General features: G+C 46.0%; 1 protein-coding gene across 1 annotated transcript in view; it reads right to left on the reverse strand.

Annotated features, from left to right (window-relative positions):
- Positions 1 to 27,751, reverse strand: part of SNX5 (sorting nexin 5) — a 351,728-nt gene that overhangs the window by 121,233 nt on the left and 202,744 nt on the right. The window contains exons 8-9 of the mRNA XM_078648946.1: positions 12,519 to 12,624; positions 8,108 to 8,183 (exon numbers count right to left, since the gene is read on the reverse strand). Coding sequence (XP_078505072.1) covers positions 8,108 to 8,183; positions 12,519 to 12,624 — 182 coding nt within the window. The remainder of the gene's footprint in view (positions 1 to 8,107; positions 8,184 to 12,518; positions 12,625 to 27,751) is intronic.

Consider the following 27,751-nt stretch of genomic DNA (forward strand, 5'->3'; position numbering starts at 1 on the left):
GGAACGACACCTCAACCTATAGTCACAAGAGATCCCGCACTCTCTTCATTGAGGGCACTCGGATGAAGGACCCCGCCCTGGAATGCCATGTACAGCCATGTTCTTTTAGAATTTAGATCCATTTAGTAGAGAAAAATCGCTGATAGAATCTAGCACTCCCCCCCCGCTCCCACCCAAAGTCTGCTACATTACAGGAGTATGTATAATACACAAGACCCTGCAATCCCTGTATAAAAATCCATTTCTAATTTTATTATTACAGACAAGTCGTGACATCTCTAGTCAGGTATAGCAGCCCAACTGTAATAAGTTACTGCAGCCGAGATGTGTCGTCAAAGGGTAGTCACAGAGCAAAGTGACTGCTGCAGTTTAATCAATGAAAAGGTGACCTAGCTCTTCGTTCTTTTGATCCATTTTTCTAAAATGACCTTAAATGTGCATCAACCAGATATTTATGGCATGCTTATTTGTTTCACAGGAGAAGTAATTACAAGTAAGATGGAACTCCTGCGTGTTGAGCTACTGTGTTAAATTTGACTGACATTAAACTGGATCAAATATAATTTTGCAACAAATTACTGTTTTTGTGGGTTTCAGTTTACACTACACATTTTACTTTTATTCTCAATGTCTGCAAATACACTGATATGAAAGAGCAACACACCAAAAATAGGCGTTTTCTGGGAAGGGAGATAGCATGACCATTTAATATGAGGAATAAAGTACCCCGTGGCGTACAAACTCTTTGGCGACTTGCAATATCCTTACTATGTACCTTATCCCATCTATCACTCTAAAAGCAATGAAGAAGCTGCCTGTAGATATACAATTTCTGACCAAAGGATGCGGCAATGCCAGTTCTTTTATGTCACCATCTCCTAATGTTCTGACAATTGTCTAGGTTTGACTAACGTTCAATTCACAGAGGTCATGTGGGTAATACTTAGCTAACGTCAGGCCTAAAAATATGCTGCTGAGCAATAATCCAGCATTTACTTTGCACTTGGTCTAAAAGAAAGTGTTGTAGCTAAAGTAAATAAGAGCGAATAAGAACTTGCTGTGTGTGTAAACCAGAAAGGTGAGTGATCTTCCCCATAGGTGGAGAGAGGATACCCTAGTGGCATACTTTAAACAGTAAAATATAAACTTTACCACCAACATATGAATGAATTACAAGGTTAATTATTATTAAAGTGGTGAAGCCTGGGGTGATAAGGGATGGAGTGGAGGACAGATGGGTGACTAAATGCATGGTTGAAAGTATCCAGCCACTCAGAGTTTTGAGGCACTAGTAAGACTTTCTTAATGCAGGTTTAAAAATGCAAGATGTATTGGGTTTGACAAGGGTTGTTATTGAAGAACTCGGCTTAATGAAATGTTATTGTATTAGCCACTCTGCTTTGTAGATTTCAAAAATACAATGCTGAATGATAATAAAGATGACAATTATGACTGAAAAATGTAGTGACTATATCTTAATACACATTAATCATTAAATCACCCTATACAAGTTTGTAATTATATTCTACTGCAATATTAAGGTGCGGACTGGTGATGCGGTGCTCAGGCCTGAAATGGTGCGTGGGACCTCTCGGGTGACTCTAGTGGAGGCGGAGATGGTGGTGTACGTGATCATGGTGGCGGTGGAGTTGTTGACAGAGGTGGTTAGGGAGGACGTAGAACTTAAGGAGAAGGTTGGTGTCCCGTATATGTGTTTTTCCAGGGCCGATTTGGAAGGCGCCGCTGAAGTGGGTTCTCCCTAAAGGCGAGCTTTCTCTTACGAAGCAGTGTCTCTCCTGGCTTCGGGGGAGGTGGCGTCCTGGTGACTGGAAGATGCTTCATCCTGGTGCTGAATTCCTGTTGAAATCTCTGCAAGATAGGTAACTCCGATTCCTTGGGGCAAGCTGCCAACAAAGCTTTCAGAGTAAACAGGATCTTGTGCCCCCATTTGATATGTGAGAGCGGAGGCTCCACGCTCTTCGAGCAGGTGGGGCGCGAGGAATGGTGTTGGCACAATTGCTTGGGTGGAGTCAATTGGTAGACACTGAGACCTTCATGCGAAGGCCCCCACCAAGCTAGAGCACACTGGTGAAGTCCGGAATCAAGCCCCGAGCATGGATAAAAGAGACTGAATCCCCCTCCATCACCTCCGCCCCAAGTAACACACGTTGTAATAAACCGACCAAGGATATTCAGAGTTGCACTGTGGTCGATACTGAAAGGGTGCCTGCATGTCCCCTCAGCCCCTTCTGGGTTGCATTCTCTGGAGCCAATGTCTGAAGGAGGGAGTGCAGTCCTCGGCATCTGGGGTGTCGATAGTCTACCATTGGTCTCCTGGAAGTCGTGTTCCAGTAGTCTCTAGTACTGAAGTGATAACCGAACAGCAAACTGGTTTTTCCAAAACCTTAGCGTCAGTGTGGGCCCAAAACAAGTGTTGAAAACATGGTGAACTCTGAGCCCTCTTCGTAAACTCCTGAACCCAATGGCAGACAAAAAACTGTCTAAAATAAAGGTGGTGCCTATGCGCTTTCCGCACTGAGGAGTCACAGCACATCTCACGACTTGAAAGACTTCTTCCAACATTTGAGCCCAACACTAGTCGGCAGGAGTATGCAGCACATGTGTATGTACAGTAACACTTGCAACAAAGACATGTTTACAATGAAAGAGTAATGAACCCATGTGGCAGTGTCTCAGCAAAAGTGATGAGCACAAAAGCGGGAACATGAATTCTATCATAGGTCCAGTGCAGAGGATTATGCATTTTTTACCATCACTTTATTCCAAACAGCAACCATTTTATTATCAATCAATATAAAAAACGAACATTCCCAGAAGAACTTGGGAAACTACAGTATCAGTCAATCACGAACAACCAATCCAATCAAAGACCTCTGGCCTTGTTGAAGCTTCCTCTTTCTTTGTTGCCCAGCAGCCACAGACAAGTCATGTTCTCTTGCTCTTTCTTTATTATGCTTGGCGTGCTAGGAGCACGTTTATCACTTTACCGTTACCTTGAGAAGGTTACTTTGGCATACTGTGTGCAGGGAGCGGAAAATATAGTGTGCTCCTTATGCAGCAGTTTCACCTGATAATTACTGGGTTGTGAGCGCTGTGCGGTCCTCTGCCTGTCAGATGGCTCAGTGACCAGCGATATTCTCAAGCTCATCCTTCAAATTCCCAGAAGGGGTCTTATAGATGAGCGCCCAGGGAGCAGTTGTACCCTTGTTCCATGAAACTGGGGTCTGTACTGTATATTGTCCGATTACTTTGCCGGGGGTCAGTACTATTTCATTAACTGACTGTATATTTGGTATGTGGCCATGAAGGCCTCTGTGGGGACACGGTCCCAGGCTTCCCCCAGCAATTCTCAAGGGTAGAGTGTCCCCGGGCGAAGACCCTAAAAATCGTGCAGCCCCTAGCCCCACATAGATCCTACTGGGCTCCAGAGTGCCATATCAAGCAACGCTGCGCCTGCTTGGTTATAACTATCAATGCAGAAGTTGTAGAGTACGTATGTAGACGAGGACCTCCGGTCTTTCCGTCCCTGCGACGACTTTTATGAGGCAGTAGATGCTTTTATATACAGGGCAGTCTCGGAGGTTATGGGCCCTATGGAACAACCTTTCGCAAGGCAGATAGCACAGGAATGTGCCAGGGGTTCGCATCTTTGGGGCTACCGGGACACTCAGATTACCCAGGGCACAGATATTCTACCCCAAAAGAGAAGGCGAGAAGCCAGGGCAGACCACAATGTGTTCAATCGTCTAAAAATTGCCTTCCTGGCCCAGGCTAACAGAATGTATCCACCCTGCTTTGAAGCAATTACCCAAGAGACAGACTCAAGGATGACCACCTTCCTGGCAAAATTCATGAAAGATTGTAAGAAGGTCATTGAAAGATTGCAAGAAGGTCATTGAAAGATTGTAAGAAGGTCATTAAAAGATTGTAAGAAGGTCATTAAAAGATTGTAAGAAGGTCATTAAAAGATTGGTAAGAGGGCCAACAGCTGGACGCTGTTGGCCCTCTTACCGTGATTTTGGACATGGCTGAGAAAGCCAATTCTCCTAGGTCCCTAATCTCTACGGAGGTCCTTCCAGGATGCAGCAGGCAGTCATCTTTTTGGGAAGGCCAACTGCACACCATCCACAGAGTGCCTTGTGAGCTCAAAGCTGGGAGACCGCACACCTACGGAAGAGGAGGCCCACCGTGGTCTTTTTGGTGACCCTTTCATCAAGGAGTTGGAGGAAGTTTGTGGCGACATTCCCGTCCCTAGAAAAGGCCCAATCATCCATCAAAAGCATCTTCAACCCTAGGGTTTTCCATGGGGCAGGTCATGGCTGAGGCCGCTTGACCGGCTGTTCGTCTTCTCAGTATCCCTCCACAGGACAAGATTTCAAGCATGGCCAGGGACAGGATCAGTCTCGCTTCGCGTCATTCTATCCCACTAGGGGCCCAATGGTTCTGTGCCAGAGGCTGCTTCAAGAGACAGGCCGCAGACCCCTCCAATAAATGGTGAGTTTTCAACTTTCTTACCAACAAAAAGTAAAGGACTGGCTGGAAAATTATTTCCAAGCTTGGTTATACAACACAACCGCTGCGTGGGTCTTACAGACAGTTTGAGGGTCCCAGATCGAATTCTATGGTTCCCCCTGAACAAAAGTTCCACCTTTGTCAAATAAAATGATCTCTGCAGGATGCCATATTCATAGATGCAGAGGTCAGGGCCCTCCTAGACAAAGGGGTCATTTGCATGTCCGTGCCCCACTCCATTATCAGCAATCGGTTCATGGTAGATAAAATGATTGGCAGACAGAAGCCGGTCATCAACCTCAGGGAGTTTAGTGAGTGGCTAAATTACCGCCACTTCAAAATGGACGGCATTTAACTCCTATGGGATGTCTTGAGTCCTTTCGATTGAAAAGTGCATCTGGATCTAAAGGATGCCTAGCAGCCAATCCCAGTTTCATCTCCCCACGGATGTGTTACTCCAGTTTGTGTGGCAACACCAGATGTTCGCGTTCTCCACACTGCCCTTTGGGTTATTGTCGACTCCTTGGTGCTTTATGAACATCCTTAAGCCAGTTGTAGAGCACCTTTGGGCTAAAGGGACACAGTTCATAATCTATTTAGAGGACATCCTGTTACTGAGCCGGTCCCCCAGGAAGTTGTACCTTCAGCTGCAGATGGCGATGAACCTTCTGGAAGGTCTAGGGTTTGTACTCCACGAGAAAAAGAAAAATCTGACTCCTTCCCGGGAACAACCTTCCTGGGTTTCGTGACCGAGTCAATCACAGCCTTCTTGAGCCTTCTGTCCCAGAAAGTGACAAAGATCTGCCATGAGCTACAGCAAACTCTATCCAGGCAGCACACATATCTGCAGCAAATTGCTCATCAGGTGGGTCTTCTTTTGTCCTCCATCCAGGTGATATTTCTGGACCCACTACACTATTGGGCCCTACAACGCCTCAAGGTACATAATTTACGGAAGGGTCTCACTCACTCTCAGTTGATGCCCAGGCCAAGTGAAGCGAAGGAGGAAATAGGCTGGTAACTCTCCCACATGGAGGCCTGGAACAGGAGAGCAATCTTGGGTTCAACTATAGACCTAGTCATAGAGTCAGACGCCACCAGGTTAGGCTGGGGCATGAGGTGTGGTGAGTTCTCCACAGGAGACTCATGGTCACAACAGAAGTTACATATCAATTGCTTGGAGCTCCTCGCCGGCTCCTTTGCAGTTCGATGTTAGACCAGGGAAAGGATCCAACCCTGCATCCTCCTCAAGATGGATAATGTGTCAGCAGTGTGCTACATCAACCATATAGGAGAGACCAAACCCAAAGCACTTTCCGATCAGACGAAGAATTGTTGGCAGTATTGCCTGGACCATCACTTATTGGTCACTGCAGAGTACCTTTCCCGGTCATGCAAACCGAAGTGGCAGACTGGCAGTCTCGCCACTTCCAGGACTCAAACCTGTGGAAGCTGGATCCTCAGGTTTTCTCCAAGATCTCGGAAAGGTGGGGCCCATTCTTGTTTTACCTGTTTGCCACCCATCTGGACCATCAAGTGGTCAGATTCTTCAGCTGGAGACCAGATCTGCAGGAAATGGCCAATAATGCATTCCTCCAGGATTGGAGTTAGGAAAGGGGCTATGCGTTCTGCCCCATTCTCATGATCACCAGGGTCCCGGCTCATGTCAGGAGCTAACAGGCAGAGGTGGTCTAGTCTCACCCATTTGGAGGTCTCAAATTTGGTTTCCAGTTCCAATGGAACTTTCTTGGGATTTTTGAATTTGTCGACCCATATTCCAGACTCTTCTCCTGAATCCAGACCAGACTCTCCAACGGATGGTGATCGAGGGCTCCCTGTGCTTGATGGCATGGCGGATTACAGGGGGACGCTGGAAGAACCCAGGACTTTCGAGACAGGTTGAAGATCTCTTGTCCAAGGCTTGGGCCGACAGTACGGTCAAATGTTATAGGTAGGCCTAGAAAAGAAGGGTGCATTGGTGTCTGTGATGGGATGCAAATTCTGTGGGAGCAGATTTAGTGCAGGTGCCTCAATTTGGATCCAGGCTGGGTACAGATGGTCTGGCCTATCGGTCGATTAATGCCTTACGTTCCACTACTTCAGCAGGACATGTCCAAATTGATGGTTCTCCGGTTGGGTTGATTCCTTTTGTATGCAGACCCCTTTGGGGAAATAGTCCTTCCCTTCCCCAGGAATTGCGCCACTTTGCTCCTTGGGTGATAATCAGGTCCTTAACCTAATCCTATCCTGGCAACCTAACAGGTGTCAGTCTCGGAGAGAGCTTTCAGCGAAATGTACAATGCTTTTGTGCCTGGTGTCCTGCAGATGGGTCTCAGATGTGAGAGAACTCAATATTACAGGTAGAGTATTTTCCCCAGAAGAGGTCGCTTTTACTGTCGGTAGACAGACTAAGCCTAATACCAAAAGGTATCACGTATCCAGCTTTCCTTGATGTCCCCAAGCTGTGTGTGGTATAGTGCCTCAAGACTTATGCGGAAATGATGGAAGAGTTTAGTCTGCCGGGTAAGCGGAAACTCCTCATCACACTCCGAAAACCGCATAAGGGGGTCTCTTCTCCCACAATAGCCCGCTGGGTCATGAAGGAGGTTGGTACTGACTCCATGGCGTTTGGTGTTCACATTCAGTTTCGGCGACCTTTTAGAGGACATTATGAATGCGACAGATTGGTCCTCGGATTCCATCTTTAAGAGACTCCACTTTAAGCCGGTGCTGGATGTGGCTCATTTAGTGGTGAGCAAGTTTTGAACTAGCATAATCTTCGCCTCTGGTCCGGACACACAATGTAAAATTCCATAACTGTTGTAGCGGAAAGTTCAATTCCATTAAGGACTCTGAGGTGGGGATTATCCCACCAGGCGAGAAATCTCAGCTCATTCCTCTTCCCGTGGTAGTAAGTAATTTGCTTTCTGCTATCTTTCTATTGATTACATGCTTGTGTGAAAGCCCAGTTAGTTAATTGTCTTAGGGTTGCCAAGTTCAAAGCCAATTGTCATGTTTATGGTAGATGTTGGTTGTTTTACGGACCCTGCTACTTATGCTCTCTCTCTTCTTGGGATTGATTGTTCCATACAGGATACATGTAGAATGTGCAGTGGCATAACTTGGGCGAAGAAAGAGGGAGCTTCAACAAGGACAAAGAATTTTATTTGGACACACTGTTCATGATTGGTTGACGATACTGTTGATTCCCAAGTGCTTCTGGGACTGTAAGTTTGTTATGTTGGTTGATAATAAAATGGCTGCTGTTTGGAATAAAGCGAAGGAAGAAAACATAATCCTCGCCCTGGAATTCTTAACAGAATTGAAACTTTCAGTTACGGCAGCTAGGATATGTCATAATCTAAAGCCCTGGGACAAGTTAGTAAACAAGTTAGTAACAGCATTAAATACAAAGATCATCCTTGAGACCAGTATGTCGAGATTTGACAAGTTCTGTTTAGAATGGACAATTCCCTTCTTTGAAGGACCAAGCGCCACGGTCTGAATGAAACCTGTTAATCTGGTTACCAAATTAAGTTCAAAATATAAAGTCAATTAACAGTCCAGAACTTACTTCCTAACAACAGTAGTCTCCTCAGCAGCTAGACCAGTCATGCCAGCTGAAATATGTATGTAATCTTCAGCGACATCTGTTAAGACACAAAGAAGACATTTAGTTCTTTGCACAGGGAGCACACTGCAAAAAACGCTGACTGGTTTGTAACAGAAGTTTGTACTGGTTCCCTCAAACAAAACGGCTACTACCCGGATTAGTCTTAAATGCCGAAACCTTACGATTTGTCTGATCATAGATTCACTTTCTTCTCTCACCATGTTCTAAGCTATGTACCTTAATCCAATTTTTGTTCCACATGGATCTCTGTAATTTCTTCGTTTTATATGCTCTTTAAGTGGGTCCTTCGTAGCCTCATTTAACATCAGTATTCACCTTAGCTATGACTCCTAAATTACATTTCCTTCCTACCATCACATGCTTTGCTTTGTGTCCTTAAATTTCCTTCTGGCTTATCAATAATGTCTTTATGTATGTTACTTTGTTTTTCCTTATTCACTTGAGCTTATTCCTCCTCTAATCTTTCCATTTGTGTCTAAGCCATTCCTGTATTTTTTATTTATATTCCATGAACATTTCTCTTTTTGGCCCACACTAGTTTTATGTTTCTTTTTCTATACTTTTCTTTAAATTCAACATCAAACAAGCACGTGAGTGAGTAGCTACAACCTAAACAATTACAGTTTAAGGAAGGTGTGCAGTTCAGTTAGTATACAAGTGGGACTGAGTCAGACATGCACAGCACGGAAGCAGCAAAGGTCTAGTTTGGGTTTGGAAGACTCCTGAATGGCTCCTGTGTGGAATGGTAGTTGAATATCTTAATTTGAAGACTCCAGCTTTGAGGTTTCTTATGAAAGACATGTAATTAGAATGGATTGCAGATTAAATGTCCGACTTTCCTGATAATGACTGGGCTGGGGACTTGTTTTATGGATTCTTTAAATGCAAGATTTATTTGCCTTATATAGGCTGCAGCATTTGCTAACATGTGAAGTTATGTAGCTAGGTACACAGGTGCACCTTGAAGCCAATTTGAAGACATGTGCCTCAAGGGGTGGTGCAACAAAGTTAGGGAGGGAGAAGCATGGAAATGAAGGTTAGGCATGCTGCTGCTTTTATGGTGGATTTCAGTAAGAGTTAGGGCAATTTCTGTAATCCACACATTATGACATTCCATGGAATGGGGGATTTGAGCATGTTTCTAAATACAGGATTGCAGCCTTGAAGGTCATAAGCAGGGTAAGCAAGAACCTGTTAATTATAGGGTCAATGTTTACAGACATTTGGAATGAAGGTGACAGAAACTAAGATATTTTATGTGGAGAGCTTGTGCAGATATTCAGAGAGGTCAGTCGCAAATATTGGGCAAGTTGTTGGACCTTTTCATAACATTAATAACACTACTGCAGGTGTACTGAGTTACAGATGGTCAGACTGTCCAGATCTCTGTAGCTTATAATCAGTACTTAAGGTTGGTTATGCCGAATGTGGAATCTTATTTCAAAATTCCACTTTGTACTGGCTGCGATAGGTCAATGTTCCTCTAGCTTAAATATGTTAAATGTCTTCCTATCTAATCTTGTATCCACTTAAAAATCTATTGCAGTGAAGCTGATCCATGGTCTCATCTTTTCCTCCACCACTCGTTTGTCCAACTAAAACGATCTCCAGTTTTCGCATCATATATCTACCCACCTCCTGGAACCTCATCCAAATTTTATTGCTCCATGTTCCTGCACTAGCACAAATGCTCTTAAAATTATACTTGCATCTTAGACTCATATCGATTAAAATGTACATTTGTTCTACAGTGTCCAGAAAAGTCTGTATTCTGCCCCCATATGCATAATAATGTATGCCTGAAATGATGTATACATTGTTAGTCGATAACAGAGTGAACCTTGAGGAATTATTCAATATACTACTTATTAATTACTGATTGTCACAGAAGTGAGCCCATAAATTATCTAGACGCGAAACAAAGTTATTTATATCAAAAGATTTTCATTTTTCGTATGTCAAATTCATTATATTCACATCAAAATCGATTTTTGAGGAACAAATACACCAGTTCAAACACATTGTATAAGACAACACAAAACTACTACTGTCAAAGTTCACCCGGTTTTACAGTAGTATCTTACACAAGCTGTTCACATGTATGGGCAATACATTTGATTAGCCATACAACAATGGTTCATATTCTTCTGAATAATTCGGTTTCCTATAATGACATCATGAAAACACAAATGGTGTAGCAGCGTCGAAGTTTCGGTCTCTCCCAGTTATTTCACCGAGACCATCCTCAGAACGATAGTTGTTGCACTCACAATTTAGGCACTATGTACAACTCAGTCGTTTGTAATCCTCCGGTAAACAAAACAAGTCTCCACTATTACTCATAAGACTTCAGCATGTATCCTCAAATTTGAATAACGGCAGCTTTCGACTCAATCTATACTCCGAATCACACGATTTCGGCGTCTGGGGTATAGATTGAATCGAAGCTGCCGTTATTCAAATTTGAGGATACATGCTGAAGAGTCTTATGAGTAATAGTGGAGACTTGTTTTGTTTACAGGTAATTACATTAATTACAGGTGAGATGCCCATAGGCCTCCCAAAGGAAAATGGTCTGCAAGTCTCCATTAGGCATGAGTTATTCAGGTACTATTAAATGCATACATCAGAGGCATGATTGAGTAAAGTGACCCCAAGTTATGTGGACTTGGCAGACAATTGCTTGGAAGATCCAGCAAGGAGTCTCCACACAGATGTAAAGTAAAAAACAAAAACACTGAGCCACTGTACTAAAGCCTTGTGCCCATCAATACTACTAATCACCTCATGACCTAGGCTGGAGGGGCACTACCAATCCTATTCATAAAGTGGGCAAACATTATACAGGGACCTTATGTTGGAGGGTCATGGGGACTTTCTAAGCATGGATGATCAGCAGTGAGCCTGCACGATTATCAAGCTCACTTAAGGAAACCCCAATAAAAGCTACAAAAACATGTATAGGCAGGGCATATTTAAGCCACAAACAGAACGTTTATTTCAACAGTTCAGAGATAAGATGAGCAGCCTTCACCTTATCAGCGCATGGTCGAAATATAGTCCCTTTAAGTTCTATTTCGTGGGTGCTGAATCTTGTGGTGGCCAAGTTGTCCAAGCACCGTCTGAGAAATACCTTTAAGACATTTACTGAAAACCGTGGAATTAGGTTCTAGTTTTAGATTTAAAGTCAGAGCATTCCACAAACTTAGTCATCAGTGTCAAACAATCCAGAACCATAACCTTCACAGGTGAATTTTGTTGTGCTACCGGAGCTTTCCAGTTTGGGGGCTTCGTGTAATCAAATGTTCTCAGTTTCTGTTGTAGTCTGGCCACTTTATTTTAGACATGCTGTAAAAAGAGGGGAAGTGTAAAATATATTTCAAATACTCCATTCGGTTCTGCTGATATGATAGGGGAACAAATCAGATGTTCTCCTCCACACAACTCACAAGCATATTCAGCTAAAGAAAATTAGGATAATTTCAATTCATTCCCAGAGGAACAAGAAGGTATCAATGTAACATAAAATAAACATGAAGCCATTTTCTTAGCAATGGCAGCGGTCTCAAAACAATTGGGAAAAAAATGGGGATGGATTTGTGTACTGCTATCTAAATAAGACTAATACCCTTTACCCATTTTCACAAAGAGGGTAAAAGAATGTTTGCAGTGCACTTATGAGAAGTAGTTACCTTGTAAGGAAGCAGAGTAAATGCTTTCAATTGGTTGTATGCTTCACTTCTAAACAGGATTCGTCTATAGATCCAACATACCCATCATGGGAAAAGTCACTTTTGAGAGATACAAGAATTATTCTACATTGGATTATTCGTTGGTATCTAAAACCGGCTTCTCCAATGCAGGATCATAAAGTATGTTTAACTGTTTACAAAGGAAAGATGAACATCTAATTCATCACTTGCCACCTTTCTTCAGATCCTCTGTTTCATAAAGCTACTCAGGCCATGGGGAAAATGTGTTCTCTCAAACAGCAAGAGATTCTGAGGCTCAAGTCAAGCGAAGATGATTTGCCAAGTAAGAAGTGCGAAAATTCGAATTATTAGATGCTTGCCCATCCATTATGTCCATAAGTTGCTCATTTACTGTTACCACTATGTAAGACTTATTTTTTCCATTGGCTCCATAATGAGGAAAAAAAATAGTATAGAACGTTCTCCACCTTATTCTTAATAAGATCAAGATTTTCCATTAGTCAGTTTGGAAACTCAACAGATGAAGCAGAATTATAATAGTGATCAAACAGTGTCAACGCACATCATGAGACTAACATTTAGTTTTCAACAGCAACTTCTAATAATTTTATGAGTAATCTAAAACCAAATGTATTTACTTCGGTGGGATCGTGTCATTTTATCCGCTTTGGCATTTGCATCCTTTATTCTGTTGTAATAGTTCACAAGGAAAACCTTTTCTTGCTCAAAAAACTCATCTACCTCCTGAAAGAAGAAATAAAGAAAAGAGTTAGAAGAACAAGTCATCAAACTCAAAGCTCTAGCTTTTTTTTATTTCAACTGCTCTACAGCAGTCTATAAAACAAGCAATTTAGAGGCAAATGTGTGTTTCTCTATTGTGAGGAAGAATGGAACCGTCTAAATTCAACTCAAAACTAAAAGACTGAAAAACAATTGGGGTTGATTTTTGTCTAGTTAATGCACAAAGAGATATGCATCCGTAAGCAAGCATATTAAAAATCCATGATCACATGCAGACAGGCTCGACTAAAGACATCTATTCTAACAGAGCGCAACAAGCATAATAGACACCATGAAATCCAGACGTTCAGAACTACTAGCATCCATGCTCATAGAACTAGATTCATGCATGAATGCATGCTTACGAACACATAAGCAAGCATGCACCTATGTGCCCTTCTAAGTAATGCACGGATTCACATATGCACAATAGAAAAAGTTAGTTGCCTACCTTTGGCAACATCCCTTACAGTAGATACTCTATTTAACTCCTGTTTTTTCACCTTCTGAATTTTCCACAGGGGGAAGAGTGGATCCAAATACATTTCTGCCAGCAACTGCTCCAGCGTGTCAAAAGGTTGCACCATCAGTCTTCCATAGAGGCCTTCTCCCACCTCCACAGTTTTAGACGCAAAGCATCATTAACCGATTGAGAACCCTGACAGTGTGGAGCATCTAACATGGAACCTTATTAATACCTAGAAGTCAACCCCACAGAATGGACACACGGTGGCTGCAGTTAGATAGAGTATTCAACAGAAAGAGCATTACTAAAAGGTAAATAAATTGTTCTTCTGATGGATGCTTCGTACTACAGAGTCCTCACCGTTTGAACTGATATCAAAGCATTACCTTCCAAAGGGTAAAGTTTGAAATAAGTGAACTTCACACTAAGAGATCCTGCAGAACTGAGTGGTCAAAATGGCCCTCCCTGAAGTCCTGAGAGTCAAGGCAGTAATTCCTGGTGCAAGTGTGGATGGACACCCATGTAGCTACCTGGCAGACCTCCAGTGCTAAATAACCATTACAAAGGCTAAAGTGGCAGCCTTAGGTGTGGTGGAATGGCCCCCAAAGGTCCTTAAGAGACTCACTTTCAGCCAAGGCATAGAACTTTTTTATGCAGAGAAGAATGATCAATATTTGGACTTGTACTTCTAAGCACAAAAAGATAGTCATCCCCCTCAGTGCTCCTTAGTCCAATCGATAAAAACTGAGGTCCAAAAGGTGTAGCCCGTCATTCTTCTTAGAGGGATGTGGCAGATAGAAGAAAATGGGGGGGGGGGGTGTAATGACCTGCCCTGCATTGAAAGATACCATCTTTGGTAGAAATTATGCCAGATACCGAAGCACCAGCTTGCCAGGAAAGATGGTAGTAAACTATTGTTGTGCTGGGGCGCTAGGTGGCGCACGACCTAGATGGCCGCACGCCTGTGAAGCTCTTGGTGCTTGGCGTCATGATTCATCTTGGTAATCCACGCACCAGTCTTGGTGAAAGTGCCTGCCGTGAGTACCTGCAGTAGATGCCCCGCTCCGGTCCTAAGATCTGCCCCCTTTGAAGCTGTGGGACGTTGCGGAGCGGCAGAGTGCGCTGGGCGCGGACTGAATGAGCCGCCTGGCTAGAGACATCGCCGGCAGGTGCGGGTAGGCGAGCACTGTGGATCCCACACGGCTTGTGGGCATCATCCGACTCCCACCGATTGGAGACCCACATGCCGGAATAATGTAACTGTACCCGTGGAGCTGCCTAGGCATTGAGTCTTCAACCCTTCCTTCCGGCGGCGCCGCGCTTGTGGTGGGTGGCAGAATTTACGACCTCTACACGTCATTATGCTGCGGCCTCCACCGCGGTCCTGCTGCCTTCTGCACTACGCGGGCCGCCATAGCGCGTGGCTGGCGCCCTCGGGCTGCAAGTCAGGATAGCACACCTACATTCACGGGAGCCCTACATCTTACCCTCACCTTTCTGCTGTGATTGCGAGTGATACCCTGCTGCATACAGGAATAGCGATGTAGGCTGAACTGCGCTTTCCGAAGCCTTGCTACAACAGGTGAAATCCCCAGGCCGGCCATAACAGCGGCTCACCGTATGCGCCCTGTCATTGGTTTCTCTAACACTGCAGCCCTTCTGTGCCACGTAGCTGTCTGACCATACATTACCTGCCAATTGAGTCCACAGGACATTTCTCCTGTTACTACCGTCATCAGCGTGCTGTTTTGACCCCTCGGGCCCTTGCTACAAGGAACTTGAGGCTACCGCTGAGACGCAGACTCTGCTCAACACCTGTGCCTGGAACTTCGATAAGGTTGCCCCCTAGAATCTGCCTCGAGCTGGCCCAGGGACGACGGTAGCGGCTTCAATAGTGTTAATCTATTCGTCAGAAGGCGCATCATTACCTCCACTCTCCTTACCCAGGGGCTTTACCTCTGGCGCCTCACAACCTCAATACCATGCGGAAAACGGACGTACGTCAGTCCAAACTCTTTTAACACCAAAAAGGCCACCACACGCTCCAGCTCTGACGACCCGGAGCAGCCTGTGGTAGAGCAAGCGCAGGCGCCACCGGCCCCCCAGGTGGACGAAGTAAAAAAATCTCCTACTCGCCATGCAACACAGTCTCGCAGACATCTCCAGTAAAATGGACTCCATGAATAGCCGCATGGACTTCATAGTCCTGAAAGTTCACAAGCATGACGAGCAGATCAAAGAGGCGGAGAAGCGGATCTCAGATAAGGAGGACGCCACGACCCAAGTGAAGCAACAACTAGTGCAAATGGACATACTTCTCAAGGTAATTGCAGCCAAATATGAGGATTTGGAGGCGCGCAGCAGGCGCAACAATATTCACGTCATTGGGATCCCAGAGAGTACAAACACTGGGCACATGGAGGAATTCATTGAACGTTTGCTGCACGATACCTTCTGCGCTGAGGCCTTTTCCAACCAGCTGATCATGGAGCGTGCACATCGCTCTTTAGGCCCCAGGCCTCTCCCTGGAAGCAATCCACGCCCAATTGTTGCCCGCCTCCTTAATTATCGCGACCGCGATGTTGCTCTGAAACTTGCCAAGGACAAAAAGACTTTACATTATGACGGTAATGAATTCACAATCTACCCAGATTTCACAGCTGCTGTTCAGGAGGAGAGATGCAAATTTCTGCCAGCCAAGCAAAGATTCCGTAAGGGGTAAATCGAATACGCTCTACTGTACCTGGCTCGCTTGAGAGTTACACACCAGGGCAAACAGCACTTTTTCACCAACGGGCAACAGGTTGACAACTTCCTCAGGACAATCAGGAATAACTCCTCGCAGCGAGAATCGCAGGAGCACCTCTCAAGATCGCCCACGCTCTGAATGGACTGAACTTTGACGTTTTTTACCCTCCAATGGGCGCGAATCACTGTGCTTTTTCTCATTCGTCTTCACTTCGCATGGACCGTTATCTATCAAGAGGGAGCCGCAATGTTGGGAACTGGTTATCGAGTGGCAAGACTTCTCAACTTGCAAATGTCTGGTTTGGCTGAGTCACTACTCAAAGTCAGATAAGTGCCCAGTGACTTAAACATACAAGGGACTTGGGTGGTGGGCACATTCTCCCTTATTCTGCATGCTAATAATCTGAACTATGCCAAACAACTCCCCCCCCCCCTTCCCCTCTTTTCCCCCTGCATTGAGGAACTGGCTTTATAGCTACAGGAGAAGGGAGGCCCTCGCTGCCCGCTAGCGTTCCCCCCCCCCCCACTGGCGTTCCCGGGGGTTGGGACTCGCTTGTTCATGCTTTCAGTATTGTCCTAGTTCAGCAGGTAGATATGAAACTTATATTACAGGATCTGTTCACACATTACTTGCTAGATCACATTGTGACATTTTCATATCATTTGAATATACTTCCGCAAGGTGAGGCGCTACAGGTAAACCTCCTCACATGGAATGTCAGGAGACTCAGGGACCCCCGTAAATGCAGACAAATACTTGCGTATCTTGATAGGCATCAAATTCGCATTGCCATGCTGCAGAAGACTCACCTCGATCCCAATTGAACCTCTAATTTTCCAGTAAGTGGGCTGCAGAACGCATATTCTCTTCATACTCCAGAGGCACAGTGATTCTTATAAAGAAAAATACTCCTTTCGTCCTGGGGGTGCGTACCACGACTCACTGGGGAGGAGCTGCATGCTCTGGGGCACACTAGGAACGCAATCCGTCACACTAGGTGTGTTGTTACGGGCCGAATATTGATGACCTGACTATTTCACAGTTCTTTGGGGATGCATACTTCAAGTAGGTTCCACTCACATCATCTGGGGTGAAGACTTCAATACAACCTTTAATCCTGCCCTAGACAGGTCTAGCCCTCTACCCTCCCACTACACCAAGACACAAAGCTCATTGGCGGACATGCTCTCTGCTCATGGACTTACAGATGGTGGCAACATTTACATATAGACCGGAGGGATGGCACCCATTACACAGCAGCACACTCATCCTGGGCTTCTTTAGATTACTGGATAGTCCCTCGAGGAGTTGTCTTGTGGGTTAACAAAGTTGAGCACCTCGCTAGGACGTATTCCGATCATGCCCCAGTTCAGATGACAGTTGCACCACCTAACTCAATCACTGCCCGTAGATGTTGGAGATTAATGCCAGAGGCTCTGTTCGATGCCGCCTTCAAGGCTGAGCTGGGAACGGAAATCACTGACTTTTTCCAAAGGAACATAAACTCCGTCACACATGTGGGCACAGTTTGGGAAGCCTTTAAAGTTACGATAAGGGGGTTATGTATCGTCAAGAGCTTCGGAGTCTTGATACCTCCGTCGCACTTTACGTACACTTGAGGGGGAACTGCAACAATTGGAAAGGGATTTGTGGAAAGACACCTTCGGGCCTCAGCAGGCAGCGTTTAGAGATAAGTTATCGGGCTACAAAAACACTGCCCTCCGGGAGGCTCGATTTCGGGGAAAGTACTTCCTAGCACGCAAATACGGGGAAGGCAAACGTCCAGGCAGAGCCTTAGCGCAGGAAGTTCAATTGCCCAGATTCTCTAATTACGTCCTTGAAATCCAGGATAATAATGGCGCGCTTTGTAAAGACAGTCTCGATATCCTGCATGGTCTTCACTGATTTTTACGGCGGTTTATATAGTACCCGTAGAAGAGGGCTTCCTGACTTTTCAATATACTTAAGGGACATTGCTCTGGGCTGGCTGGGAGATACGCAGAGGGAGTTCCTTGCCGCACCTCTCGAAAATGATGATATATGCTGCAATTATGCAGATGAAGTCAGGGAAAGCCCGGGCCCAGATGGTCTCCCCATCGATTTTTACAAAATGTACCTTGATCAGTTACTTCCCATTCTTAAACAGATATATGAGGAGGCACAGGAACTAGAGACTCCCATATATGATGAGAAAAGCCCTTTTTTCGTCCCTCCTGAAACCTGGCAAGCCCGCAAACATTTGTGACTTCTATCGCCCCCTTTCCCTGATTAATACCGATGCGAAAATCATCGCGAAAATATTAGCTAATAGGCTCAGCTTGCTCATGGACAAATTAGTTCTCCCGGGCCAGGCTGGAATTATTCCTGGTCGGGCAACATCGCACAACTTGCGAACACTCTTTTCGATTTTACAATCGGTAGATCCCCAGTTGGCCTTGGTGGCAGTCCTTTTAGACGCCACGAATGCCTTCGATTCCCTTGAGTGGGACTATTTACTTGTCATTTTTCAATGCATGGGGTTGCTTAAAGGGTTCCTGGCATGGATACGCCTCTTATACACTGGTCCAGAAGCAGGAGTCTTAATCAATGGGCACTCCTCTCCCCCCATTCCCATCACCCGGGGCACCCGGCAGGGTTGCCCCCTCTCTTCCCTTGCTTTACCCGCTGGCAGTTGAGCCACTTGCGGCCAAAATTAGACAATACCATCAGGATTAGGCACTCCGTTGCTTTCTCCGCCCCATACTCATCTCCCTCTACGCGGATGACATCACTCTGTATGTCCGTGAACCACATTTTAATCTTAATCTTAATCCATTGCTCCGGGAGTTTGTTCGCTTTGGTGGTCTCTCTGGAATTAATATCAACTGGGCAAAGTCTCAGATTTTCCCCATCACCCGGTCGGCGACATTATTCGCCCCTGACTTCCCAATAGAGTGGTGCACCGATGAGGAGAAGTACCTAGGGGTATACATCACAGCGGACCGGGAGAAGTTGATGAGTCTCAAATATTGTCGGACACTAGAGAGCATCAAAAGCAATATCACAAGGTGGATCGCACTCCCTCTCTCCCTTGCAGGGCGCACTTCCCTCATAAAAGGAAAATGCTACTTACCAGTATGCGTGTGTTCTTGGCATGTAGAGCTGCAGAGTTACACACTGTGCATAGATCGCCACCTAGCGTTGGGCTCGGATGTCTGCAGTTGTTTTTGTCCTGAAAAGTCTTTGGAAGTCACCAGATAGGTGACTCCTCCCTTGGACAACAGTGCGCATGGTCATCGGCTCCATCCTTAGATTGTTTTTCGCCAGCAGGGAAATGATGGAGTTTTGTAAGAAACAGGAAGGATGCTCATGTAAGCTGTATGTAATTAAGATAATACTGGAACAGATAAAGGTAGCCGGGGAGGCGGGTGGGCGTGTGTAACTCTGCAGCTCTACATGCCAAAAACAGATGCATACTGATAAGTAGCATTTTCCGTTCGAGGCATATGAACTGCAGATTACACACTGTGCATAGATTGTATAGCAGTACCCACTGTTAGCAGCGACCACCGGTATCTGTTGCAGTAGTTTGAAACAGTGTTTCGAGTACAGCCTGGCCCACAGTAGCTTGTTGTTTAGTTTGCACATCTACACAATAGTGTTTTGTGAATGTGTGCGGTGTAGACCATGTAACTGCTTTGCAGATGTCATCTAAGGGAATGTTCCCTAAAAATGCCATTGAAGCCCCTATCTGTCTAGTAGAAAGGGCTTTAGGAGGAACAGATAACGTACGTTTAGCTTTGTGGGAGCAAATCTGTATACATTTGACAATCCACCTAGCTATCCCAGATTTTGATATGCCTTTGTGTGGTGGTGAGAAAGACACGAAAAGTTGTTTAGTTTTACGAAAGGGTTGTGTTCTTTCAATGTAGTAAAGCAGTGCTCTTTCTGCGACTGTCTGTGGCTGCGAGAAGAATACGGGCAGCTCTACAGATTGATTGAGATGGAAGGGCGAGATGACTTTTGGAAGGAATTTAGGATTAGTACGGAGAACAACCTTATTATGATGCATTTGCATAAAAGGTTCTTGAATAGTCAGTTCGTGTAGCTCACTAACTCTTCTTAGAGAAGTGATAGCTACTAGCAAAGCAACTTTCCAAGTTAAGAATTGCAGTTCACATTTATGTAAAGGTTCAAAGGGAGGTCCCATTAACCGTGTGAGAACAATGTTTAAATTCCACACAGGTGAAGGTGGTGCTCTGGGAGGAATTATTTTGTTGAGGCCCTCCATAAAAGCTTTTATGGCAGGTACTCTAAAAAGTGATAGATGTTGTCTATTTTGTAGGTATGCTGCAATGGCAGCAAAATGGAGTCTGATAGACGTGTACGCTAAGTTGCATCTTTGGAGGTGTAGTAAATATCCTATGATGTGTTGAATAGACCCATCTAGAGGATGGATGGTGTTGTTATGGCAGTGTATTTCAAAACGTTTCCACTTGGCTGCATAACATGCCCTAGTGGTGGGACGTCTAGCTTCTTTATTAACGTTCATACAGTCAGGAGGAAGGTTAAGGTAACCGAACTCTAGGACCTCAGGAGCCAGATAGTAAGGTTGAGCTGAGCTGGATCTGGGTGTCTGATCTCTCCATGGTTCTGGGTTAGGATATGTGGAGACAGGTATAGCTTTTGGTGCGGTACCACAGAAACTTGCAGCAGTGTGGTGTACCACGGTTGTCTGGCCCAAGTCGGAGCAACTAGAATGAGAGGGAGGAAATGTTGCTGAAGTTTGCGCACCACTAATGGAAGCAGTGGGAGAGGTGGAAAAGCGTACGCAAATTTGCCGGACCAGTTAATCCATATCGCATTGCCTTTAGACAGCGGGTGTGGATACCGGACGGAGAAGCTTGGGTATTTGACCCTTTCGTGGGTGGCAAAGAGGTCGATCTGAGGTTGCCCCCACATCTGAAAGAATGGTTGAAGAACTTGTGGATGAAGTTCCCACTCGTGGATCTGTTGTGTCTGACGGCTTAACAGATCGGCTATGGTGTTTTGTACTCCTGGAACATGTTGGGCTAAGAGGAAGATGTTCAGAGAGCCCATCTCCATATCTGCTGCACTAACAGAGAGTTGCAGAGAGTGTCCCTCCTTGTTTGTTTATGTAATACATGGCTAGCATGTTGTCTGTGCGGACTAAGACAGCTTTGCCCGATATGTGCTTTTGGAATGCTTTTAGGGCTAAAAAAATGGCTAGTAACTCCAGGTGGTTGATGTGGAGTAACTTTTGTTTTGGTGTCCACCTGCCCCGCATGGTGTGCTGCAGGAGGTGGGCTCCCCAGCCGGAGAGCGATGCGTCTGCTGTCATAACTATTTGAGGAACTGGCTTTAGGAACGGTATGAGCTGGCTTTTATGAGCCAGTCGTGGAGATACGGGAAAACGTGAATGTGCGGTCTTCTTAAGTGTGCTGCTACTACTGCTAGGCACTTGGTAAACACTCTTGGTGCTGTTGTGACTCCGAATGGGAGTACTTTGAATTGATAGTGCTGACAGTCCAGTAAAAATCTGAGATACTTTCTGTGAGCTGTGTGAATGGGAATGTGGAAATAGGCGTCCTTGAGATCTATAGTGGCAAGGAAGTAGTTTTGTAAAAGGCGAGGAAGGACCTGTTGGAGTGGGACCATATGGAAGTGGTCCGATTGTATGTACAGGTTCAGTGGTTTGAGGTCTATAATAGGCATCAGAGAGCCGTCCTTTTTTGGGATAAGACAGTACAGGGACTAAACTCCCTTGTTTTGTTGATGCAGTGGAACTGGTTCTATTGTGCTTTTTTGTAGGAGGGATATTACCTCCTGCCTGAGCAGTAGCAAATGTTCTTGTGACATTGGGCGCTGTTTCGGTGGTATGTTTTGGGGGGTAGAGGTTAGTTCGAGACAGTAAACTGCTTGGATTATTTGTCGCAATCACCTGTCTGATGTGATGTTGGTCCAAACAGGAAGGAATTGCTGTAGTCTTCCCTCAACTGGAAAGGAATGTGGTGGGGGAAGTCACTGGGCAGGGGTGGAGGCAGAGCGGGAGTTGTTGGTTTGGCCTCTGCCTTTATTGTTGTTACCCCTGTAACCCCCTCTGTGGTAGCCCCTACTGTAGGTGGATTGCGTAGGGGCTTTGTAAGAAGTAGAGGGACTATCTGAGAAGTAGCCTCTAGTGGTGCTTCTATAGGATAAGTGACGAAAAGAACGTCTGGGAGCTTGCGACTGCAAGGCTCCCATAGATTTAGCGGTGTCCGTATCCTTTTTCATTTTTTCAAGGGATACGTCCACATTAGGCCCAAATAAGTGTTGCTCATTGAAGGATTGATTGAGTATGGCACTTTGTACTTGTATGTATAGCCAGGCATGCCTACGGAAAAGGACACTGGTATCAATTGCCCCTGAAGCTGTATCTGCTGCATCTAGGGCACAACGAATAGAGGTATTGGTGATGGTTTTACCCTCTTGTATAGGTTCATTGGCCCTATTCTTGTACTTGTCGGGAAGGTGCAGCATTATAGATTCTAACTCATCATAATGTGCCCTGTCGTACCTTGCTAATAATGCCAGAGTATTAGCAATACGCCAAATGTTTGCTACCTGTGACGCCGTTCGCTTGCCTGAGTCGTCTAGGAGTTTAGACTCTTTCTCTGGTGGGGGAGCCTCGCCTGATGTTTGGGAATTGGCTCTTTTGCGTGTATTGGAGACTACAAGGGAGTCTAGTGGTGCAGGCCCTTTAATGTAGGCTGGGTCTGAGGGGGCAGCCTTAAACTTCTTCTCAATTCTGGGATTGAGGATTCGAGCCCTAACTGGATCTTTGAAGACCTCTGGCGCATGCTTAACGACCCCTTTAAGCATAGGTAAAATTGAGGTGGACCTTTGTGTAGTATCAAAGGTATCCATAAGGAAGTCTTCGTCTACTGGGTCAGTATGTAGGTCAACTCCATGATATTGGGCAGCTCTATGGACAAGTTGGTTAAATCCCATAGTGTCCTCTGGTGGGGAAGGCCTGGAGCGGTATATGTCATCTTGTGGGATGTTAGGGATGTCTGGGGTACTATAATCATCCCAAGGGGCAGGTGAGCCAGGAGGACTAGGATTATCTAGTGGCTCATTATGTGCACGATCCCCCGTGTCATCAGAGTTGTTATCCCCGTCATCATCATCTTCTAATAGAGTAGGGGATGGTGTAGGGGAGGAGGAGGAGGAGGAGGAGAAGGTATTCTTAGAGGAGAAGTTGCAATGTCCTTCTTCTTAGGATGAGGAGCCGATGCAGGCGTCTCTAATGGTCGTTTTTTAGAATTAAGAGTCAAATCGACCAGTTTTGGGATCTTTAACAAGAGTCTTTTGTGTAGGATCTGGATGGAATAGTTCCCCTGTGGGAGGTAGATCCTTCGGTGCCGAGGTTTTTGGTTCCGTAGGCTTTTTTGGCACTGAATCAGTAGCAGCTTTTGGTTTAGAAACATGTTCTTTTGTAGTGTCTTTGTCCGGTGGGCCGTGTGGTTTTTCCGGCTCCGGTAGTTTTTTCGGCTCCTGTGGTTTTTTCGGCTCCGAAGCATGGGAGTCGAGTGCTTTCTGTGGCAATTTCTTGCTCGGCTCCAAGTGTGGTTTTGGTGCCGAGAGGCCGGTGCCAGTCTTCGGCGCCGAATGCTTAGATGTGGAAGCAGCTGGCGTGGAGGTGGAAGAAGATGGCTTCTTTTTCGGTGCCGGTAGGTGTGTGCCGGCACCGGGGGTAGGCTGACTCGAGCCAGAGTCACCTAAAGGCTTATTAGGCTTCTTTGCCGAGCCCGAAGGCGGGGCATGGGAAGCAGTCTCCCCGTGTGCACCCAGGCCTGAAGTCGAGGGTGTGATCAAAGCCTTTTTGGAGGGTGTCGAGGAAGGGTCGGGTCGACGTGTGTACTTACGACCCTCTGTGCCGGAGTGATGTCCTCGACGTCTGAGTCGTCGACCTCGGAGTCGCTGTCAACGCCATGTTGTTGCTCCAGCTCTGGCACGTCAACGCCCTCTTGGAAAATGTATTCCGGGATCGAAGATGAAGAGCGAGCCATTGTTCTTCAAGCTCGTCGGTCCTGAATCGTCTTCTTGGAGCGGAAGGAGGCACAAGCGGAACAGTCTCTGGCCTCGTGCTCCGGTGAGAGGCAAAGGTTGCACACCTCATGTAGATCAATGTGGGTCAAAGTTTCCCCACACCGAGGACACTTCTTAAATGGCGTCCTTTCCATGAGCCAGAGAGTAAGGCCCAGGTAGGCCCGAAGGCCTTCGTCGATGACCGGAATCAAAGACTTCGAAGTCGTGAAGAGTCGCGTCGATGATAAGCGCGATCGAGACAATACTGTCGAACTGGGTGAGGATTGCGCGCCGAAAATCGGTCCAAACCGAGCGCAGGAAACACATCCGAGCACGAAGGCGGAAAAAAACAATCTAAGGATGGAGCCGATGCCCATGCGCACTGTTGTCTAAGGGAGGAGTCACCTATCTTGTGACTTCCAAAGACTTTTCAGGACAAAAACAACTGCAGACATCCGGGCCCAACACTAGGTGACGATCTATGCACAGTGTGTAATCTGCAGCTCATATGCCTCGAACATTGTTTTTTACTATTTGGAAATTAATAGCGTTTTTAATACACTAATAAGGCAGATGGGATCTCACTGACCTTTCCAAGAGGACCCTCTGTCTTTATGGATGAAAAGTCTACTAAACGATATTTAAAAAAAAAAAAACTCACCCACACAGTCAGCAACCTGCTACATATGCTACAATATTACATGTGAACATACATTTACATGCCCTTTTACCCTTTCAAAATACTAACCAAACCCCACACAGAGGAGAGCAAATAACTTTTACAACCACCTCAATGTCCTTTAAACCAATCCCTACATGGGCACCGCACTAAAGGCTACAACAAAAACATCCTCCAATGCAATCTCATTGACAATCCTCACTCCCCTATCTCATTCAATTACAGAGACCATCACAAAGGATCCATTCCTGCAACCAATAATATTCAATAGTGATCAGGAATCCTTGGAATGCTACTTGAAGATGGCATCATCCTAAACCAATAATCCAAAGATGTAATTATATTGCAACAAATCATTAACAATCATCCAATGTTGGAAACCATCCAATGTTGACTGTCCAATGTACATTTTCAATTACACCAGACCAAGACATTGTTTATGCCAGTCTATGAAGGCATGCTACAGAAGATTAGAGCATTATAACACAACTTGAAGAATAATGGCCCCCAGCATCTCTACAAGTACCTGTCTCCAATTACCTGCATTTGTCTGGTTTAAGTAACTCCCTTGATGCACAATATCATATTCACTAGCAAACTGACATGTCTACATGAATAACTTTGGGTGGTGCGGCGAAGATGGCGGACAGTTGAGCATGAGTCTCTCTCCGTCCCACTCTGCCAACCCAACCAGCATAGCTGCTTACACACTGAGGACTCTCACCCTCGCTCGGAGTGTTCCGGCCTAGAAAACCTATGGAGCACCAGCGGATCAAAACTAAAGGTTGGCTGGCTAAGGCTCCCGCATCTGGGACTGATGGCGGGTGTAGAGGAGCGTGGCATGCGGCAAGATGACAGTGTTGTGGCCTGGCTTCAGCTGTGATTAATGCTGGCGGACCCTGCTTTGCTTCACGGCAACATAGGAGGCGCTTGAAAGGGACCTCTACCTATCAGCTAACCCAGAGGGCGGTGAGTCTTGAGTGCGCTCGGCAGCCATGACCTGACCTGTTCAGCGTGCCCTCCGTCCCTTCACCCAGCAGGCAGGGGGTGGAATGTGGAGGGGGGTTACAAGGAGACGAGTAATCAGCACTTACCCCAGAGGGTGTGGTGGTTCCAGGCGTGGGTCTGTGGTGGTGCACGTACCTCTGCCTGCACAAGACCTGACCCCTGCAGACGCAACAGTGAAAGGCCGGAGATCACAGCCCCACACACCAGCAGCAGCCTGGCCCCTGCAACAGAGAGCGGAGGGCAGCTGGCCTTGGATTGCAGCTTGCACCCCAGTGAGCTGCTACCACTCTCCTGCTTTACTGATAACCACAAGGGGGTCCGTCTTGAGAACTTGGGACTATGGGTGCCCCCCCCCCCCCCACATGTGACTACTGCAGGGCTGATCACGCCCACCGGATCACCTTTACATAGTAGTTTTACAAACCCGCTCTCACCGGGCCTGGGCACTGCCTCGTCAGTGTTCACCCTTAGCCTGACTGGGGAACTTACTTTTATGGCTTGCCCCATCAAATAACTGCTTAGCTCCTGGAGGACCCCGGGGATGGACTTTAGAGCTGGGGACTCTGCACCTCCATTGTTCTGCTGCTTGTCCACAACTGGTGGTAGTGGGAGGTTTGGCCCCGAACCCCCACACTAAGCCTGAATCTAACAAGTCCTAACATTGGTAGGACTTACCATTCTAGCCTATCATTTGTGGGGGCACCCCTTCTGGCTGGTCTTTCACTGAACAATAAACGTAATCACCTTCGATCCTAAAAGGAGGCTTGTCAGCTACTGGGCATTGAAGAAGTCTCTCCTGAGCCGTCCAAGACTGGCCAGCGAGGGGCAGGCAGAGGATGCAGATAGAGAAGCACCAGGGCACCCCCCACGGAGCTCTGTCCCGATCCAGCGACCATGGCTAAAGAACTGCAGGTGGTACTAGAGACAGGGACTCTGCTGGTGCAGCTGTGCCACAAATCTGTTAGTGATGCTTCTATTTTTTCATTTCAGGAGGGTGGCTCGGGCAGAGGGCGGGGAGACGGGTACTTCAGGCCACTACACCCCCCCCCCCCTATCTCCATATGTTGGGTCTCTGGAACTGGATACTGACCATTTGAAAATATTTTCATGGTTGTTCACACAGTTTCCTCTTCTTTATTTTTTGGGGAACCTGGAGATAGCGGTCTCATTCCATTGCCTTAACATATCCCTTACTTGCTTTTCTGCACTTCACACTATGAGATGCATATTGGGACCGATTCCTTATCTCGAAGCGACCTAATAGCGCTTTATTCATCTCCGCCCTATGCGACATAACCTACAGGTTCTTACCCTTAATGTAGAGGACCTCAATAATCCTACCAAGCACTGGGCCATACTCTCCTACTTTAAACACTCAGGTGCCCACATTTGCTTTCTCCAAGAAACCTACCTCCTTACCAATGATTGGCATGGACTGTGTTCTATAGCTTTTCGGTACCAATTATTTTCCTCCAACTCCGCAAAAACAGCAGGATTGGCGATCCTGGTATCCAGCTTCTTTCGAGGGATAATATGCCCCAAACAGGCTAAAATTAGGCATAGAATGCTAGCTTATTCAGTGTCCCTGGGTGCCTATACCCTTACTTTGGGAATGATCTACACTCCTAACGAGGGTCAAAAACAATTTATACGTTGGGCAGTGGCTGATGTGAGGACTATTCAAGCCCGTCTGGTGCTCATGGGGGAACGACCTAAACCTGGTTTTCGATAATAACGTGGACAGATTGCCCAAAGTCAAGCAGGAGCCCTCTCCAGAGAGAGCGAACCCTGGCTGAAGGAAACGGGTCTGGATGACATTTGGCATGCTCTACACTCACAAACGCTAGACTACACATTTTATTCCCATGCACATATGACATACACCCGAATAGATCATTTACTAGGCACGTCAGGCATTCAGTCTATGGCCTCAGCCTTGGAGATACTCCGGTCCTTGTCCGATCATGATACGGTGTCACTCACCCTGACCATCCCACTGATGCAGCTTTTACCCATAACCTGGCAGCTAAAAGAAACCCTCTTACACCACAATGCAGTTGTTCAGCACATTAACAAAGCACAATTCCTCGCACTCAATGACACAGCGGATGTTTCCAGA

Source organism: Lissotriton helveticus, chromosome 6 (assembly GCF_964261635.1).
Source record: "Lissotriton helveticus chromosome 6, aLisHel1.1, whole genome shotgun sequence".
In the NCBI taxonomy this organism is placed as follows: Eukaryota; Metazoa; Chordata; class Amphibia; order Caudata; family Salamandridae; genus Lissotriton; species Lissotriton helveticus.